General features: G+C 45.0%; 1 protein-coding gene across 1 annotated transcript in view; it reads right to left on the bottom strand.

Annotated features, from left to right (window-relative positions):
• Positions 1-16,396, bottom strand: part of LOC117560159 (scavenger receptor cysteine-rich type 1 protein M130-like) — a 17,436-nt gene extending 1,040 nt beyond the window's left edge. The window contains exons 1-6 of the mRNA XM_034236966.1: positions 16,303-16,396; positions 5,694-5,984; positions 3,700-4,011; positions 3,313-3,615; positions 1,716-1,814; positions 200-294 (exon numbers count right to left, since the gene is read on the bottom strand). Coding sequence (XP_034092857.1) covers positions 200-294; positions 1,716-1,814; positions 3,313-3,615; positions 3,700-4,011; positions 5,694-5,984; positions 16,303-16,396 — 1,194 coding nt within the window. The remainder of the gene's footprint in view (positions 1-199; positions 295-1,715; positions 1,815-3,312; positions 3,616-3,699; positions 4,012-5,693; positions 5,985-16,302) is intronic.
• Between the last annotated feature and the right edge of the window lie 1,683 nt (positions 16,397-18,079).

Below are 18,079 nucleotides of genomic sequence, written 5' to 3'. Positions count from 1 at the left end.
CAGTGGTGGATCAACAACATGTTTCAGTACCTCATCATTCAGTCAGTGATGGATCAACAACATGTTTCAGTACCTCATCATTCAGTCAGTGGTGGATCAACAACATGTTTCAGTACCTCATCATTCAGTCAGTGGAACAACAACATATTTCAGTACCTCATCATTCAGTCAGTGGTGGATCAACAACATGTTTCAGTACCTTACAGTAGAAGTAAAGTCCGACGGTCACCAGCAGAAGAGTCAGCGGCAGGACGACGGCTCGGATGATAAAAGGACCTGGATCTGATGGAACACCTGGACAGCATCACATCAAGAGTCAGCAAAAACTCTGTAGAGACCTGAACCCTGAAGCCACTTTAGCATGGAGACTCCTCTCTCTCTGATTTGACCTCTGGTGAGACTTTAATATGTGGCCTGACATGTTTCCAGACCGTAGGAGAAGCTGCTGTATCTCTTACATCCAGCAGTCAGTACTCAGGTCCAGACTCTAATGTAAGCTAGACTTAAACCCCGACTGGAGGAGAGGTTCTGATCCAGGTTCTATATACTTTATATAGCCGTATTACATGGCTTAGTTGAATACTCAATTCTGATTGGTCAATTCAGAGTACATGACACGTTGTTAATCCAGTAGTACAGATCGCTGTCAAGGACTTATTGACCGTTGTTAAGGACGCTCACATCTGCAGAAAGAAGTCCGGTCCATTGAACTGTATACAGTTTGCTTGTCTTTAGTTTTCCGTTGTCTCCCGTCTGAGAGCAACATGGAGGATTTTAATATTAATTTTAATATATTTGGAGAGCACAGTCATTTGGATGAATGGTTAGTGGCTGATGAGTCCCCAGCGAAGAAAAGAAAAAGACAAGAGGGACAAGAAAACCGCAGGAGAAGTAAGAGAGGCGAAAAGACGGACCACATTATGGGCTATGGAACTATTTAAAGACTGGCTGATCAGCTACGGGGCAGAAACCCTCAACACGGGGCTTCGGTCCTTTTTACTCAACGGTCCTGACATCAAACGGCGACACATATTCAGTGTGCAGTTACTTTGGCATTAGGGCAGGGATATCTAGATACTCTCCAAGGTTGAACATAATGAATTGTGCTACTTTTAAAGCAAGCAACGATGTTTTCAAATCTGTAATCAAAAAGCTCCTCAAAAACGCTGTCGAAGCAGTTCCTGCCGTTGCTACGTTAGTTCAAACAGTAACAACGGACTATTTTTCTTAGCGGATGCATGTCAATTTAAATCAATAATACACATTTAAATCAATAAAAACATTTTCTAAATCAATAAAAGCATTTCAATTAATACTGGGAGTCATGTCGTTACTTTGTTGAGAATGTGGCCGTGTGATAAGCGGGATAATGTGCAGCGACTTGGTCCTCATGAAGACCCCCTTGAAAGAACAGGCTGATCAAGATCCTGATCTGCCTGTTCTTTCACCCAGAATGACCGCCTCGCTGCACATTATCCCTTACATATAAACTGTAACAGCTCACCTGAGACAGTGCCAGACGGGTGAGAGACAGACAGGTGAGAGACAGACAGGTGAGTGACAGACAGGTGAACACTGAGCTTACCTGAGACAGTGACAGACAGACAGACAGACAGGTGAGAGACAGACAGGTGAACACTGAGCTTACCTGAGACAGTGACAGACAGACAGACAGACAGACAGGTGAGAGACAGACAGGTGAACACTGAGCTTACCTGAGAGAGTGACGGACAGCAGACGGCTCTCAGAGGAGAAGTTATGAGAAAAAACAAAGAGGTGATAAACACAGCTGTTGGTTACCTGGTGGGCGGGTTCTGCAGCCGGGAACAGGAAGTGGGCGCTGTGATTGACAGCTGGCTGGGTGTAGTTGTCAGTGGAGGAGCTGAGCAGGAAGGAGCCCCCTGGGTACTGAGGCTGGATGGAGCAGCTGATGCTGAAGTTGGAGCCTCTGAACGCCTGGAACCCCTGCTGCTGGGCCCCGGAGACCCCGTACATGGAGGAGGACCCAGAGATGCTGGGCTGAAGCAGCAGGTCTGGAGAGAGAGAAAGAGACCACAACCAAATAAATGTGTTCTTTAAACTCTCAGGTAGGGCTGCTCGATTATGGCAAAAATCATAATCTCGATTATTTGGGTCAATAATTGTAATTGCGATTATTAAATGCGATTATTCATTGCCTTTGAAAACATCAATTTATTGGAGAAGAAAAATGTGAAAAAGCCAGAAGAGCTCTAAATGCAATTAAGAGAACATTTTATAATGTCCAAATTCCAATTAAAATCTGGCTCAAAATCTTTGATAGTGTGATCCAGCCCATTGCGCTGTACGGTAGTGAAGTATGGGGTCCACTCAGTCACCAGAGCTATACCCGCTGGGACAAACATCCAACAGAGTCTTTACATGCAGAATTCTGCAGATATATTTTACGTGTTCAGAGAAAAACACCAACAAATGCATGTAGAGCAGAATTAGGCAGATACCCACTGATCATTAACACTCAAAAGAGAGCACTGGCATTCTTTAACCACCTTAGATCCAGCCCCCGAGACACCCTCCACTCCAAAGCCAAGAGCTAACCCCAGAGAAGAGTCCCCTATGTCAGCTGGTGCTGAGGCTAGCTGCCCCCTCTCAGAGCCACTCTGACCAGTCACTCAACAACACTGCTCTCCAAACACCAATCACAGTCAAACGCATTATAACACAATGCAAAGACAACTATTTACAACATTGGGAAGAAGAAACTAAAAGCCAAAGCAGATTAGAATGTTACCTGGCTCTAAAAAGAGAGTATGAGCTGGCAGAATATCTCTCTACTGTCAGAGATAGAAAGCAGAGACAGATCCTAACCAAGTACAGGCTCAGTGACCACAAACTGGCAACAGGAAGACTCAAAAGATCCTGGCAACCAAAAGAGAACAGAATATGTGGTCACTGTACGACAGGTGAGACTGAGACAGAGATGCACTTCCTCCTGAAGTGCCAAACATTCAACGAAGTAAGGAGCGTTTACTGGAACAAGTTGAACTCTGTAATCCCAGGTTTCAAGGAGGTTGATGACCTCTCAAGACTGAAAGTATTTCCTAGGAGAAGGAGACAAGGCACATCTTGCTGCCCAATATGTATAAACATGCCACAACCTGACTGAGAGAGAGAGGAGAGCGAGAGAGGAGAGAGAGAGAGAGAGAGAGAGAGAGAGAGAGAGAGAGAGAGAGAGAGAGAGAGGAGAGAGAGAGAGCACATTCACCTTCCCTTTAGAAAAATGGCCTCTAACAAACAAAGAGACAGATGACTTGATGGGACTGATGGGCTTACCTGAGCAGATGAGAGTCACGATGTAGCGAGAGGAAGATGATCGTGCACAGTCCCTCAGAGATCCAGACTGAAGACAGGCAGAGCTGATGTCCCACGCAGGTCTCTCTGAGGACTCTTTCTTTCCCACAGAAACAGCAGAGTCGAGGTCTCTGCAGGCGACTGCTGCATCCTCCAGTTCCCAGGAAGAGACAGCGTCCAGATCTAGAGAGTAATACCTCACTGGTCTCCATTCTCCCTGATGTTTCCCCTCCAGGTCTCCTGCACAGCGACTGGATCCTCCCACCAGTCTGACCTCATAAGGCTCTGCAGAGAAACAAGAGAGAGATCAGAGAGAGAATAAAGTGAGTTTGATGAGAACAGAATGAACCAATCACAGCTCCTATCTACCTGAGCAGGTGAGGCTAACAGCTGTGCCAGGTGAGCAGGTGCTTCTCTCTGAGGCTGAGCTACAGTCCAGGAGAGCAGACTCATGGCCTCCACACTGGAACTCTTTGGTCCCCATTGGAGCCTCCCCTTCTCCATAGAGCGCCCCCTGGAGGACTGAAGGAGCCCCACAGCCCAGCTGCCGGCAGACCACCTGAGCATCCTGCTGGTCAAAGTCAGCCTCACACACTGAGGACCAGGACGGGTCAGACGGGTCAGAGTTCACCTCCAGTCCGCCTGAGCACAGCTCAGTCCCCCCCAGCAGCCTGACAGAGTCTGCAGAGGAGAGAACACAGAGAGAAAGAGAGAGATTAAACTATATTTCAGATTCAAACTGGACTCAGTTCCAACATGAGTTCATGATGAACAACAGAACACTTCTTGATATCAGCACAGACTGCAGTCACCCTCACATCTACATCTACCACCCTCTAATGCTGCGTTCACACCGGACCTGCTAACATGTCTTCATGCTTTGACAAGTGTGCAGACACTGAGGAGACACTTTAAAACGTCACACAGACAGAAACAAAGCAGCGACTGTGGTCTCCATGCCACAGACTGTCTGTGGTCTCCATGCCACAGTCTGTCTGTGGTCTCCATGCCACAGTCTGTCTGTGGTCTCCATGCCACAGACAGTCTGTGGTCTCCATGCCACAGACTGTCTGTGGTCTCCATGCCACAGACAGTCTGTGGTCTCCATGCCACAGACAGTCTGTGGTCTCCATGCCACAGACTGTCTGTGGTCTCCATGCCACAGACAGACTGTGGTCTCCATGCCACAGACAGTCTGTGGTCTCCATGCCACAGACTGTCTGTGGTCTCCATGCCACAGACTGTCTGTGGTCTCCATGCCACAGACTGTCTGTGGTCTCCATGCCACAGACAGTCTGTGGTCTACATGCCACAGACTGTCTGTGGTCTCCATGCCACAGACAGTCTGTGGTCTCCATGCCACAGACAGTCTGTGGTCTACATGCCACAGACTGTCTGTGGTCTCCATGCCACAGACTGTCTGTGGTCTCCATGCCACAGACAGTCTGTGGTCTCCATGCCACAGACTGTCTGTGGTCTCCATGCCACAGACAGTCTGTGGTCTCCATGCCACAGACTGTCTGTGGTCTCCATGCCACAGACTGTCTGTGGTCTCCATGCCACAGACTGTCTGTGGTCTCCATGCCACAGACAGTCTGTGGTCTCCATGCCACAGACTGTCTGTGGTCTCCATGCCACAGACTGTCTGTGGTCTCCATGCCACAGACAGTCTGTGGTTTCTATATTTATAACTTTCTCCAGTTTCTGAACAGATATGAGGAGCTGTGACAGCTAACGGCTAACGGCTAACAGCTAACGGCTAACGGCTGATGTTCTGGTTTCCTGATTCAACGTCAGTGTCAGTGACGTCAGACTGAGATCCTCACTGCTGATTGGCTAACGCGAGACAGCGTCAGGCGAATTTGACTCAGAAGATGAACAAATTGAACTCTCATGAATTACACATGTAAGTGTAGCTTTATAATAATATAATACAAAAAAAAATTGTAATCTCTGCGTTGACTTTACATGTAATCACGACGCTCTAAGATTCACATTGTGTCCGGTGTGAATGTACCTTAACAATTAGCATCCATCTGTTAACCCTTTACCGGGTTATCAAACAATACAACATGCAGATTCCTCTCCTCTAAAGCTGTGTTCAGGAGGTCTTGGTGCTGTTATGGTGGAACCCAGAGAACCTGCTGGTGGGACCCAGAGGCTCAGAGAGGTGGAGCTGAAGCAGGAGTCCTTTCAGACGGGTTGGCCCCGCGGACTCCTGAAGCAGCAGACATGTTTCATATACACACATCATGGAGAGGTGTTAGGAGACAAACAGTGTTTCTGTCTTCACTGGGAGCTACTGGAGCCTTTTTAGAAGATGTGATAGATGATGTCATTGGTGGTGTCACTGATGGGCTTACCTGAGCAGGTGAGATTCACGATGTTGGAAGAGAAAAGTGATTCTGCACACTCCCTCCGAGATCCAAACTGAAGACAGGGAGGATAGATCCACCACACAGGTCTCTTTGAGGACTTCTTTCTCTCTCCGACAGAAACAGGAGAGCCACAGTCGAGCTCTCTGCAGGCGACTGCTGCTGCCTTCAGGGTCCAGAGAGAGGAAGAGCTCCCCACTGGTCTCCATTCTCCCGCCTGGTTCAGCTCCAGAGCTCCTGCACAGCGACTCTCTCCTCCCACCAGTCTGAAAACAGGCTCTGAAGAGAAACAGCAGAGTCATGTACTTTAGTTGCTTGCAGCAGATGTAAAATGTAATAATTAATACTAAAATAAATATGTTGTATCATGAACCCCTAAAGGCTAAATGATGATACAAGCAATGGAGTTACAGCTGAAAGCACCAGAGAAATGAGTACATCATTATTCTGGTCAAACTGGAGGTCTTTCTGAACCAGAGGTGGAAAGAGATCAGAACCAGAACCAGGTTTATCACCAGGTGGGTCGACACCTACGAGGAGTTTGACTTGGTGTTGTGGTGCAGACATAAATGTAAAACTAAAATTCAAAACACAGATAGAAAACTATTTAAGAAAACTATAATAACATTACAAATATAAAGAAATGTAGTATAGTATAGCAGTGTTCACATTGAAATATAATTGGAATGAAATATACAATATGTGCAGTAATAAAAACATGATATTGTGTACATTGTGTGCATGAATGTAAATGGCATTGAAAGCTGGATGTAGTGATAGTGCGTGGTGTGTAATGGAACCAGATACCTGGCTCTGTGAACAGTCTTTAAAGTGATCTCCACCTTTAGCGACTGCCACTCTGAGAGATGCTCTCGTTCACGGATCATTCATTAGAATCAGTAGTGATGGAAAGCTGATGATAGTTTGCATATCAAGAATATCCTGCTTCTCTTTTGGTCATGAGCTGTTATTGGAGCAGTCTTTAAATGACATGATGCATGATGTGATGACCACGGGTTGTTTCTAATCACTTTAAGGGGGGGGGGGGGGTCATAACACTGGCAGCTTACCTGTTGAGTTGTGTTCTCCTTCAGCCTGGAGTTCTGAGGGGAAATCACAAGGTTGATTTGTACAGTTTTCTATCACCTCAGAAACACTTCAGTGATCTCTCTCTGGAGCCATTTGACCATTTACTAAATCTGAGATCAGCATGTTCATATAGAGAACACAAGTCACTTCATTTAGAGCTCAAGCACCAGTTCATTCAGGAAACATGTTTCTTCACATGATCACACTTAAAACTTGCTTCCATGCCTCTGCTCAGTGGTTAGAGCGGTCCCACAAAGACAAACACACAGACACACACATACACACACTCAGACACACACACACACACACACACACACACACACACACACACACACACACACACACACACACACACACAAACAGACAGACATTTACCTTCAGAAACACACATGAACACAGACACACACACACACACACACACACACACACACACACACACACACACACACTGGTTACACACATACTTACACACACATTGATTCCTTCCACAGTGTGAATATTCATGAGCTGGTGCAGTACCCCAGAACAACTGCAGGGGGCTGCGTTGACACACATTCAACACGTCTGGTTTGTGCATGTGTGTGTGTGTGTGTGTGTGTCTCTGCATGTATGTGTGTTGAGTATATGTGTGTGCATGTATATATGCACACACATATAGGTGTACTGTGTAGGTGCGGCACACATGATTTGATGCATATATGCATCAAATCATGTGTGCCGCACCTACACTAATTGCGCCGCATAAGTGCATAGTTGCGCCCAGTGGCGACTGGCCATTAGGAGCAGGTGGGGCACAGCCTCAGCAGAAAGTATTAAAAATAATGATTACCAAAAAAAATATATATATATAAAATATATTTTAAGATCATGTTTAATCATCTGATTCGTCTGTACATTGCTGTTTTAGTCTGTGTTCCTCTAATTAGTGTCTACAGTGTGTGCCTATTGAGACGTTTTGAGCCATGTGGGACAAAACCCGATCAAGCCCCTCCCTCTCACTGTCTAAGACTTGGGCTGAAGTTGAATAGTCCATTTAGCTTAGGAACCTTCCTAACGGAGTGAAATAACCCGGAAGTCCCTCAGTGGCAGCCATGATAAGTGCCGTTCCAATTCTCTAGAATGATAGGAAAGGAGGTTTCAAACTTCCTTTATAACCTGCTTTAGCTTAGGGACCACTGGACCTCCATCACCGAAAGGAGAGGAGAAAATGCTTTCCCACAATGCATTGCAGCCGCAGCATTTGCCATCACAACAGTCACGGAAACAACCGATTAGGACCGAGAAATGATATCATGAACGTTACGGTGCTCAGGGCCGGCGTCATGGGCGGGCCCCATGGGGCCGGGCCCGCCCATTCAGGATTTGGGCCCGCCCATGAGAAATCAGGGCTGATTAAAAAAAATTATATAAAAATATTTTTTAAATGTTTGTATTATTATGTTTATTGTTGTTATTTGTAGGGCTTTGTCATACCATTTATTTTTGTATTAAACTATGTTGAAACATTAGTATAATATAATTTTTTTATTTTGCTATGAAATTCTGAATGAATCTCTGTGCGCGAGACTGGTTTTTCGCGGGGTTGAGTTGTGTGTGTTTTTTTTTTTAAATGAGACGCGTCACAGCAGCCTGTCAGTTTACTGTGGCGGTTAGTTTGGCTAGGCTATTATCCTTTTTTATATGTATCGGCAACAATGGATATTAGGAAGTGGTTCACGAACAATAAGAGCTCACAAAAGGATTGTGGCACTGACAACTCAGCACCAGATGCTGGCAACTTGACGTGTCTCCCGCCACCTATTCCTTCTCCACCACCAGGTCCCGAGTCAACGTTGTCAGACGAAGCCTCTTCGGGGCCGGGCAGGAGCAGCAGTTCAACCTTTAGCAGCCCAGGCCCAGCTCCCATTCTAAACGCTCGTGATCTTGGAGATTTTAGTTTTCTAGTTCCAGAGGACCTTGGCGTGGATACACCAAAACAGGTAGTCCTGGATAGTTTCCCCTCTCGGCTCTTCTCCGGGAAAAAACGTAGTTTTGCCAGCTCATGGTACCAAAACCGACCCTGGCTTGAATACTCCGTAAAAGGCGATGCTGCGTACTGTTTCCCATGCAGAAAGTTTAAGGCTCATCATCATGACGCATCGTTCACCATAAAAGGCTTCAAAGACTGGAAGCATGCCTTACAAAAGGGCACGGGTCTTAGCAAACACAGCTCTTCCAAGGAACATTTAGTCTGTGAGAAATTGTGGAGAGAAAAACAAATGCGCATCGAGACTGGTCAGGAAATCACAACTCTTGTCAACAAAGATCAGCTGGCTCGTAACAAATATTACGTGGGCTCCATTATTGACATTGTGACTTTTCTCTCTACCAGCAATCTTCCTTTCCGAGGTGACCACGACTCTTTAGAGTGTATGTCCAAGTCTGGCAGTGGGTTATTTTTGTCATTGTTTGAGTATACCATCGAAAAGGACCCAGAACTCGCGAAAATTGCCCCCACCATTCCCAAAAATGCTACCTACATAAGCCATGATATACAAAACGAAATAATTGACCTGATGAGCAAAGTTGTAACGGAGCATATTGTTGAGGAAATAGGCGACTCCTTTTACACTGTCAAAATGGATGGAACCCGAGACCCAACAGGCTGTGAAAACATTTCAATTGTACTGCGTTTTGTTGATGAGAACTATGTCATAAAAGAGAGGCTCTTGACAATCGCCACAGCAGTTGCAGGTGATGCAAAAACCCTCACACGACACTCATTGATGAAATACGCAAAGCTGGCCTGAGCACAGACACAATTCTCAGCCAGGTATACGATGGAGCAAGTCTTATGTCGGGGAGACACGGTGGGGTTCAAAGACTCCTTCAAGATGAACTGGGCAGAGAAATCCCATATGTGCACTGCTTCAACCACCAGCTGCACTTGGTCGTTGTTCACGCCATGTCCGGTGAGAGAGCGATTGAGGATTTATTCAACATCTGTAATGTCCTCTACAAGTTCACACGAAAGCCCACCATTGCTGCACATTACCAGGGAAACACGCTGAAGCGTTTACTCGAACAGCGCTGGACAGGGCACCTGGCCACTGTTCAGATTATTCTGAAATCTTTTCAGGATATAGTGGAACTACTACGACACGTTGAAAACTCTGCATCATTTCCAGCTGACTTGAGGATGGAGGCAGCAGGCTTGCTGAGCAGAATTTTAAAGCCAAGCTTTAAATTCCACACCCAGATAATATGCAAGATATTGTCCCTGCTTGAGCCAGCTAACAGGATGATGCAGTCAGAGGAAATGGACCTTCAAACGGCAGTACAGCTTGTCAACACTGCCAAAGAGTGTGTTGAGGCCCTGCGCACCGAAAAGGTGTTCACGGAGATGTGGAGTGAGTGCGCACAGGAGAGAGCGGATGATACTATCCATCCCGGTCCCACCAAGAGAAGGCGAACTCTTAACACAACTTTGGAGGATTATGTTGTTGAAGAGACAGTGGGAGTGGGAACACAAGAAAACCACCAGATGACAGAGAAACGGCGGCTGTTTTACAGCTGCATTGATGCAGTTACGGGAGAAATTGCGCGCCGCTTTGGAGAGCGAAACAGCGCATTCATGGAGGCTATTGCTTCACTCAACCCGGAAAGCAGCTTCTTCCTGGAGCCCGAAAAAGTGGAACCTTTGCTTAAACTGACTGGAACCACGCTCGTTGATGCTGAGTTCATTGTGGCCAAAAAGCTGATTCTGAAACACGTGGACAGCATCACACCACCAGAGAATGGGAAATGGACATTGAAAAACATACTTGGTCATCTCCACACGACGCTTGAGGCAATGCCAAGTGTTCTCACCGCATTTAAGGTTTCACTTACCTTTGGAGCTTCGACAGCTTTATGTGAGAACTCTTTTTCCACACTGAAAAACGTTTTCAGTGAGCACCGAAGGAGCATGTCTCACACTCGGAAAGCAAATTTAATCCAACTTGGTTTCGAGAAGGACCTGACAAAAAAATGCAAGAATGAGTGGAAAGAGATGTTGCTGAGGAGGTTCCATTCATCTGGGAAACGTCGGCTACAGCTTTATTAGGCCCACCCTGAGTACATCGTGTAAGTAGCAAACAATCATATCACGATGTAGACTAAGCCGTTGTTTTCAAGCTTTAATGTGAACAAAATATTGGGTATTTTTCAGTGTGTTCTTTTCACTGTATGTTTGCCAATATATTTGTTATTTGTTATTTGTTTAATTCCACTTCTTTACGCCAAGAGACACACCTCTGCTTTAAAGTAGTTCGTGCAAACTGATGTTTAACATGTAATTTCCTCCTGATGCTCATCCTCTGAAATTAAAATACATTTGCATATTATATTTGTATATTTTCTGGCAGTATTCTGTTTTTTGCTGCATAACTAAAGCCGTCTGATATTCTATTAAATCTTTAAATGTTAACAGCCTTGACTCAATACATTGTTTTTTCTTAGTACATTATGCAACATTCTCACAGCTTTTTTCTGTAATGTAATTCAATGTTTTAAATTACTCATAGGTAATCCATCCATGGTGCTGAAGTAGCGTTATTTTTGTGCCTCTATCCTGAGCACATGTGTACATTTCCTATGCTCAAAAGGTTTCATTGCGTGCACAAACATAACGCCTAAATCTGTCTGCAACTATATATGCACATATGTTACGTTAAAATGGGGTGGGGCCTGGTGGTCGGGGGGTGGGGCCTGGTGGTCGGGGGGTGGGCCCGCCCAGGTAAATCAAATGCCCGCCCAGAGACGTATGTCTGCCGCCGGGTCTGACGGTGCTTATTAAGATATATTTAAAACTATGTGGTAAGTTGCCAAAGTGCTTTGTTTTGAACGTTCATCAGTATTATAATCAAAAAGAGAAATATGAAGTTCTAACCCTATCTCCTATTCCTTGACCTCTGAGTGAAACGTCACGGGGTTAAGGGATAGTGGATAGGAGAATTCAAAAGGACTTAGGAGAAGAGACTGCGGTACTTTAGAGAATCCGACTGCACTTTCACTATCCGACGTGTTTATCATGCGCCAGCAGCGGACGTCATGAATGTGCGTCTGCTGCTGTGGGGGAACTATGGAAACTACAGTTTTCTATAGCGGACTACAACATGGATGTTTAATAAGAACGAGGGACTACTGTAAACTCATCTAGAGACTCTGCACCGTGCTCTGATGCTGTTGCTTTATGCTTTATGAACGTGGACAACAGAGAAACATATTCTTCATGACCAAAGTTGGAATTGAAATAAAAAAGGAAAGTGAAACTTATGCTCGTCACCCTCTCCCTCCGGTCCACATTAATACAAATGATCCCAATACGTATGATTGTATGAACTATGAAAATATCTTAAAAATCAATACAAATGTATTTATTATAAACGTTAGTCTTTAACACCTATCACTGTGTATATCACCATTCAAACATCTTTTAAAAGTTGAACAAACTCCACACAGCTCAGTAAAGACAGTGAAATGTTGACTTTATTTGATCATTTCAGTAAAAACTAACATTCATATTTCTCTTTTTGATTATAATACTGATGAACGTTCAAAACAAAGCACTTTGGCAACTTACCACTTACGTTTTAAAATGCTTAATAAGCACCATAACTTTCATGATAGCCTATAACTTCTCCGTCCTAATCGTTTGTTTCCGTGAACGGCCGACTGTTGTGTGACGCCAAATGCTGCGGCTGCAATGCATTGTGGGGCAGCATTTTCTCCTCTCCTTTCGGTAAGGGAGGTCCAGTGGTTCCTAAGCTAAAGGAGGTTATAAAGGAAGTTTGAAACCTCCTTTCCTTTCATTTGGAGAATTGGAACGGCACTTATCATGGCTGCCAGTGACGTACTTCCGTGTCATTTCACTTGGTTAGGAAGGTTCCTAAGCTAAATGGACTATTGGAACGCAACCCGGATGAGAGACGCATCCTAAAACCAGGAAGTAAGCTGCGCATGGCTTCCCTCGACAAAAAAGCAATGAGATTTCTCCATAGGATTTTAGAAAATAGCTCCAAATAAGATCTGTGGGAAACGTACCTGTTAGATAAATGCACGTTTTGTTCAGCCGGATAATATCCACATGTCTACCCTACTTTTATAATTTTCGAATCATAAATCTATTGATTAGATTAGATTTATGATAGACTTTTGAAACTACAAGAACATAAGGAGGACTTTTACAAAAAAGTAAAAGAGATTTTTGTCCAGAAGGATAGGCAAATGGACTTCATCTTCAAGTCAAGGTAAGACCACCATTTTATTGAAAATGGGATCTTACTAAGAGAGAACAATTCAATATTTAAATGATAAAATTACATTTTTTTGGGTATCCTTTTGTTGAACTGTCCGTTTAAAATTAATCGAAGCATCAGACTAAAAAAGCTTTTGAAAATAATATTATATTTTGATTTAGGTCAAAATATAATATTTGTAAACCTGAAGAATCAGTGCCAGTGAAGCCATGAACCTCACTGCAGAAGCTTATAGACATCTACGTGTTTTGTGCCCCACCACTTTTGTACATATAAAAACGCCACTGGTTGCGCCGCATTTGCGGGTCAGTTGAGGCTCCATCCGCGAGGCCCCACGATCTGCCTGTAGGGAGGGATGGCACTGTGTGTGTGTGTGTGTGTGTGTGTGTGTGTGTGTGTGTGTGTGTGTGTGTGTGTGTGTGTGTGTGTGTGTGTGTGTGTGTGTGTGTGTGTGTGTGTGTGTGTGTGTGTGTGTGTGTGTGTGTGTGTGTGTGTGTGTGTGTGTGTGTGTGTGTGTGTGTGTGTGTGTCCAACCCAGTCTCACATCTAAACGTGTAATAACTACGTTGGTCTACAACTTGGGACGTAGTATTTATACAAAAACGCCTCTGAAATGGTAAGATCCCTACGTTTTTTTTCACCATTCATTCCAATGGCTGGCGACTATGTCACGTGATCTTCAAATTTCTCCCTGCAGAAAAAAAAAACATGGCCGACCTTCGTTTTATTCTCGGTGTAAAATGCCTATTTTAAAGTTAGTTTGGCCATTAAAATGCGTTTTGATGTCATTTGATGCGAGAAATATTAGTTGTTATTTCAGATTATGTGTGCAGTGGATTGACATGATCTTTAGTTTGCTAGTTATTACGAAGATTACTTCAGGAAATTGCGTCCATAACGTTTTCATTGTTACCAAGGTGGTTGCTAGGGACGCTGCTATCGATATTATTTCTGTTATGTTGTGTAACTGTTTAATGGTGTTATCTTTATTGCTACCCCCTTCCCCGTCAATGTATAGTGTTGGTCCACAGCGCAAACGTATTAGTTTAACAAAATCCGCAAAATTGTGGCATAGATACGTTATTTTCCCCTGTGTAATTACAGTCTCACATCTCACAGCACATCGTCATTAACAAATACCGGAAACAGACGTAGGCAAGATCCTCAGCTCGGTGATTGGATGGTTTAGCCGCAATGCACGTTGGGAAATGGTGTTTATGTGATGTGAAATCTGAAAACGTTTTTAAAAAATACAATAATACTTTATTCCGAGTGTGCTTGCTTTTCTCTTTGAAAGTCATCACATAACGACATTGTAATACACGGTTTCGGCTGCATTAAATATGACATATCTGCCGTAATTCTCTATTTATAGAGCCGTGCTGAGAAGACTTCTAGACAAACAGGAGAACTGCCGACAAAACTGAAGATGTGACGTGGATCATAAATATATAAGCAATTAAACAACATCTTACATTTATTTTCACACAATACGTCTCCTTGCAGTATCAACACTAATTCGGCTGATTTTTATATTTGATCCAATTGGTAGATAGTGTAGTGCCGAGAGATAGGGAGTCGGAGGCGGTGCAATGGAGGTACAAAGCTTGCTTTAATGAGCAGCAGAAATGTAGATGTTGTTGGGTCGCAGCCCGGGACGACAAGAGAGTGAAGTCAGGAGGGCACACAACATATATAGTAAACACATAACATGTCCGTGTGGGAACAATAGCCCCAACTGTAGTTCCATGTATGAATTATGTCCCAGTGTATTAATAGGTGGTCACCACACAAGCCCCCCCAGAATTCAAACATGGCAAAAAAAAATCCTCGCGTCCGTGGAGGAAGCACCACAGAGGCCGAGGAGGGTGGGGCCGCAGGTGAGGACCGGGCCATGGAACGGGCCACGAAAGGGGGCCGCAGGAGAGGGCAGGGGCCCTAACGAGGGCGAGGGCACCCACACCGGGGGCCGCAGTAGGTGTCGCGGAGAACCCAGTGTGAAGTTAAAACTTCTTTGCAGCAATGTTGAGCGCATCATCAAATGAGGGAAACTGGATTCACCTGTCAATACACTGATATTTATTGAGAGACAGACAATTACATACGGCCGGGAGATCATCCTAGTTTCACACTGTCCTTGTGCTCCACCAAGGTAATCTCTGCCCCAAAAGACACAAAACATCTAACCAACACGAGGAGAGGCGGGCTCCCAGAAAGCCCGCGTATACCTAATTAGTAGCAGATGTGAGACAATAGTCTACTTGTCTCAAAGAGATCCAGACAAGCCTCAACCTACACAGGAGTCTTTGACTGACTACAAGCAGATGTTTGCAGTATCACAGATTCTATAAAACAATAAGAAACTCTATAAACAGATCAGATGAAAATATTCTCTTACACCCAGCAGGAAAGAGCGCAACCCGGCCGCAGGCCGGGTTGCGCAACGGCGGTGGGCACGAAGCCCTCGGCAGGCGTCGAGGTATCCCCGGAAGAGAGGAGCAGTCCCCCCGGGAGGAAGGAGCGCAGCCCGGCCGCAGGCAGACGTGCAACGGCGGCAGGCACGAAGTCCTCGGCAGGTGTCGAGGTATCCCCGGGAAGCAGGAGAGCAACCCGGCCGCAGGCAGACGTGCCGTGGCGGCGGGCATGAAGTCCTCAGCAGATGTCGAGGCATCCCCGGGAAGCAGGAGAGGCCAGACAGGGTCCCGGAGCGCGCCACCCATGGGCCGATGGAGCATGGGCGACGTCCGGAACTGTCGAGGCGAGAGGGGGTCCAGAAGTGCGCCACCCAGGCGCCGATGAACGTGAGTGGCGTCTGGATATCCCCGGAAGGCAGGAGAGGCCAGACAGGCTCCGGAGCGCGCCACCCACGGGCCGATGGCAGCATGGGCGACGACCAAAACCGTCGAGGCGAGACGGGGTCCAGGAGTGCACCACCCAGGCGTCGATGAAAACGTGAGTGGCGTCTGGAACCGCCGTGGAGGTGGTGAAAAATGTGAGAGTGTCCACATGAGGTCAACCGGCTGGTCGAACCTCCTCTCCGGCACCAGAAAAAAAGCTCAAAAGGATCGATAGCTGTTAGCAGCTAGCTGGCAGCCATCGGTAGCTGCTAGCCGTAGCCGTTAGCTAACGTGGTTAGCTGCTAGTCGTCGATAGCTAGCGCAGCCTGGACTTGCGGCCGCACGCCCCGAAGAAACAACCCCACGTGGAAGGAGTCTGGTTCTCTCCCCTACCCAGCAGGTCGTGCATCGTCTCCGTGTAGATGGAAGGCCCGCTGTCCTCCAGTGTCGAGACGATGCGGGAATGGCGAGTGACGTCCTCAGCCATTCCGCGGGGGGCGCACCGAGCCTCAGTCCGTGTGCCCATGGCAGCCACGGACGTCTCCAACAATCTCTGGCATAACGAGAAAAACAGCGCTTTTCGCCATGTTCGGGTCCGTCCCGGAAACTTCACGAGACGTTGTCAGGGTCACCAATGTAGTGCCGAGAGATAGGGAGTCGGAGGCGGTGCAATGGAGGTACAAAGCTTGCTTTAATGAGCAGCAGAAATGTAGATGTTGTTGGGTCGCAGCCCGGGACGACAAGAGAGTGAAGTCAGGAGGGCACACAACATATATTGTAAACACATAACATGTCCGTGTGGGAACAATAGCCCCAACTGTAGTTCCATGTATGAATTATGTCCCAGTGTATTAATAGGTGGTCACCACAATAGGCTGTATTTAAACCATAACCGTGCACAGCTGATAGAAAGGGACACCTGGTGGTCAAAGCACGTTATTGAATTGTATTATTTTATTATTAGATATTAATAGGAGGATGTGCAAAACAGACAAACTAATAAGGCTTAATTTAAACATTAAAGAGTACTTTAGGTTAAGGTCTTCTTTTGAATAAGAAAAAAGCTTTAAGAAGAATATGGAGGGATGAAACCCTCTTGAAACCGCAGGTCCTTCCTTCCTGCAGCGGTCAGACTTTACAACCAGCACTGCCCCTAGTAGACCCTCCTACACACACCACAACACAGACTATAACACCCCTTGCTGCTAAATACAAACCAACTTTGTGCAATATGTGCAATATATATATGCCATTAATAACTGTGTAATTTATACCTGGCCACTAAATCAATATATATGCCGTTTTGTTTTTGATCTGTATTTTTGAAAATTATGTAACTTTTTATCTTTTTTTTAGCATATTGTTTATTATATTATAACTTAGTACTTTTTTAGCATATTGTTTATTTTATTCTAACTTAGTACTTTTTTAACGCATGTAAGATATGCAACACTAAGCTGTCTGTGGCTCTTTCCTGCTGTAACGCTGCACATTTCCCCTCTGTGGAACTAATAAAGGTATTCTGATTCTGATTCTTTAATGGTCACACATGCAGAGCACACAGCACACACAGTGACATTTGTATCTACAGATAAATATTAAGCCTGACAAAGTACTTAACGTCTAATATATTGCTTTCCTGCAATGTTAACTATGTTTAAGCACTTATTTGTTTATTATTAAACTGATATTATACATATGTATTATACTCTTATAAGATGTATGTAGATAGTATAAGAAATGTGCAGAATGACAGTTTAATGGTGGAGTATAAACACATATTGATAGATGTCTTGTAATGCGCTGTTGAGGAACCTGCGACCCAAGTTTTTCATTCATTGCATAACTACACAGTAGTTGTGTATATGATATGTCAATAAACCTTAGCTTAGAAAATCTTGAAATCTTGAAAGGGATGTGCAAACTAGTCATTATATACAGTCTTTAATGAACTATTAGTAGAGAATAATGAGTAAGGAATATACTTTATAGGGATCCTATTAATATCTAATAATAAAATAATAAAATTCAATAACGTGCTTTAACCACCAGATGTGCCTTTCTATCAGCTGTGCACCGTTATGGTGTAAATACAGCCTATCTACCAATTGGATCAAATATAAAAGTCAGCCGTATTAGTGTTGATACTGCAAGGAGACGCATTGTGTGA

Source organism: Gymnodraco acuticeps, unplaced genomic scaffold (genome assembly GCF_902827175.1).
Source record: "Gymnodraco acuticeps unplaced genomic scaffold, fGymAcu1.1, whole genome shotgun sequence".
Lineage (NCBI taxonomy): Eukaryota > Metazoa > Chordata > Actinopteri > Perciformes > Bathydraconidae > Gymnodraco > Gymnodraco acuticeps.
The sequence above is the reverse complement of the archived record's forward strand: the minus strand, read 5'-3'. Positions and strand labels throughout refer to the sequence as shown.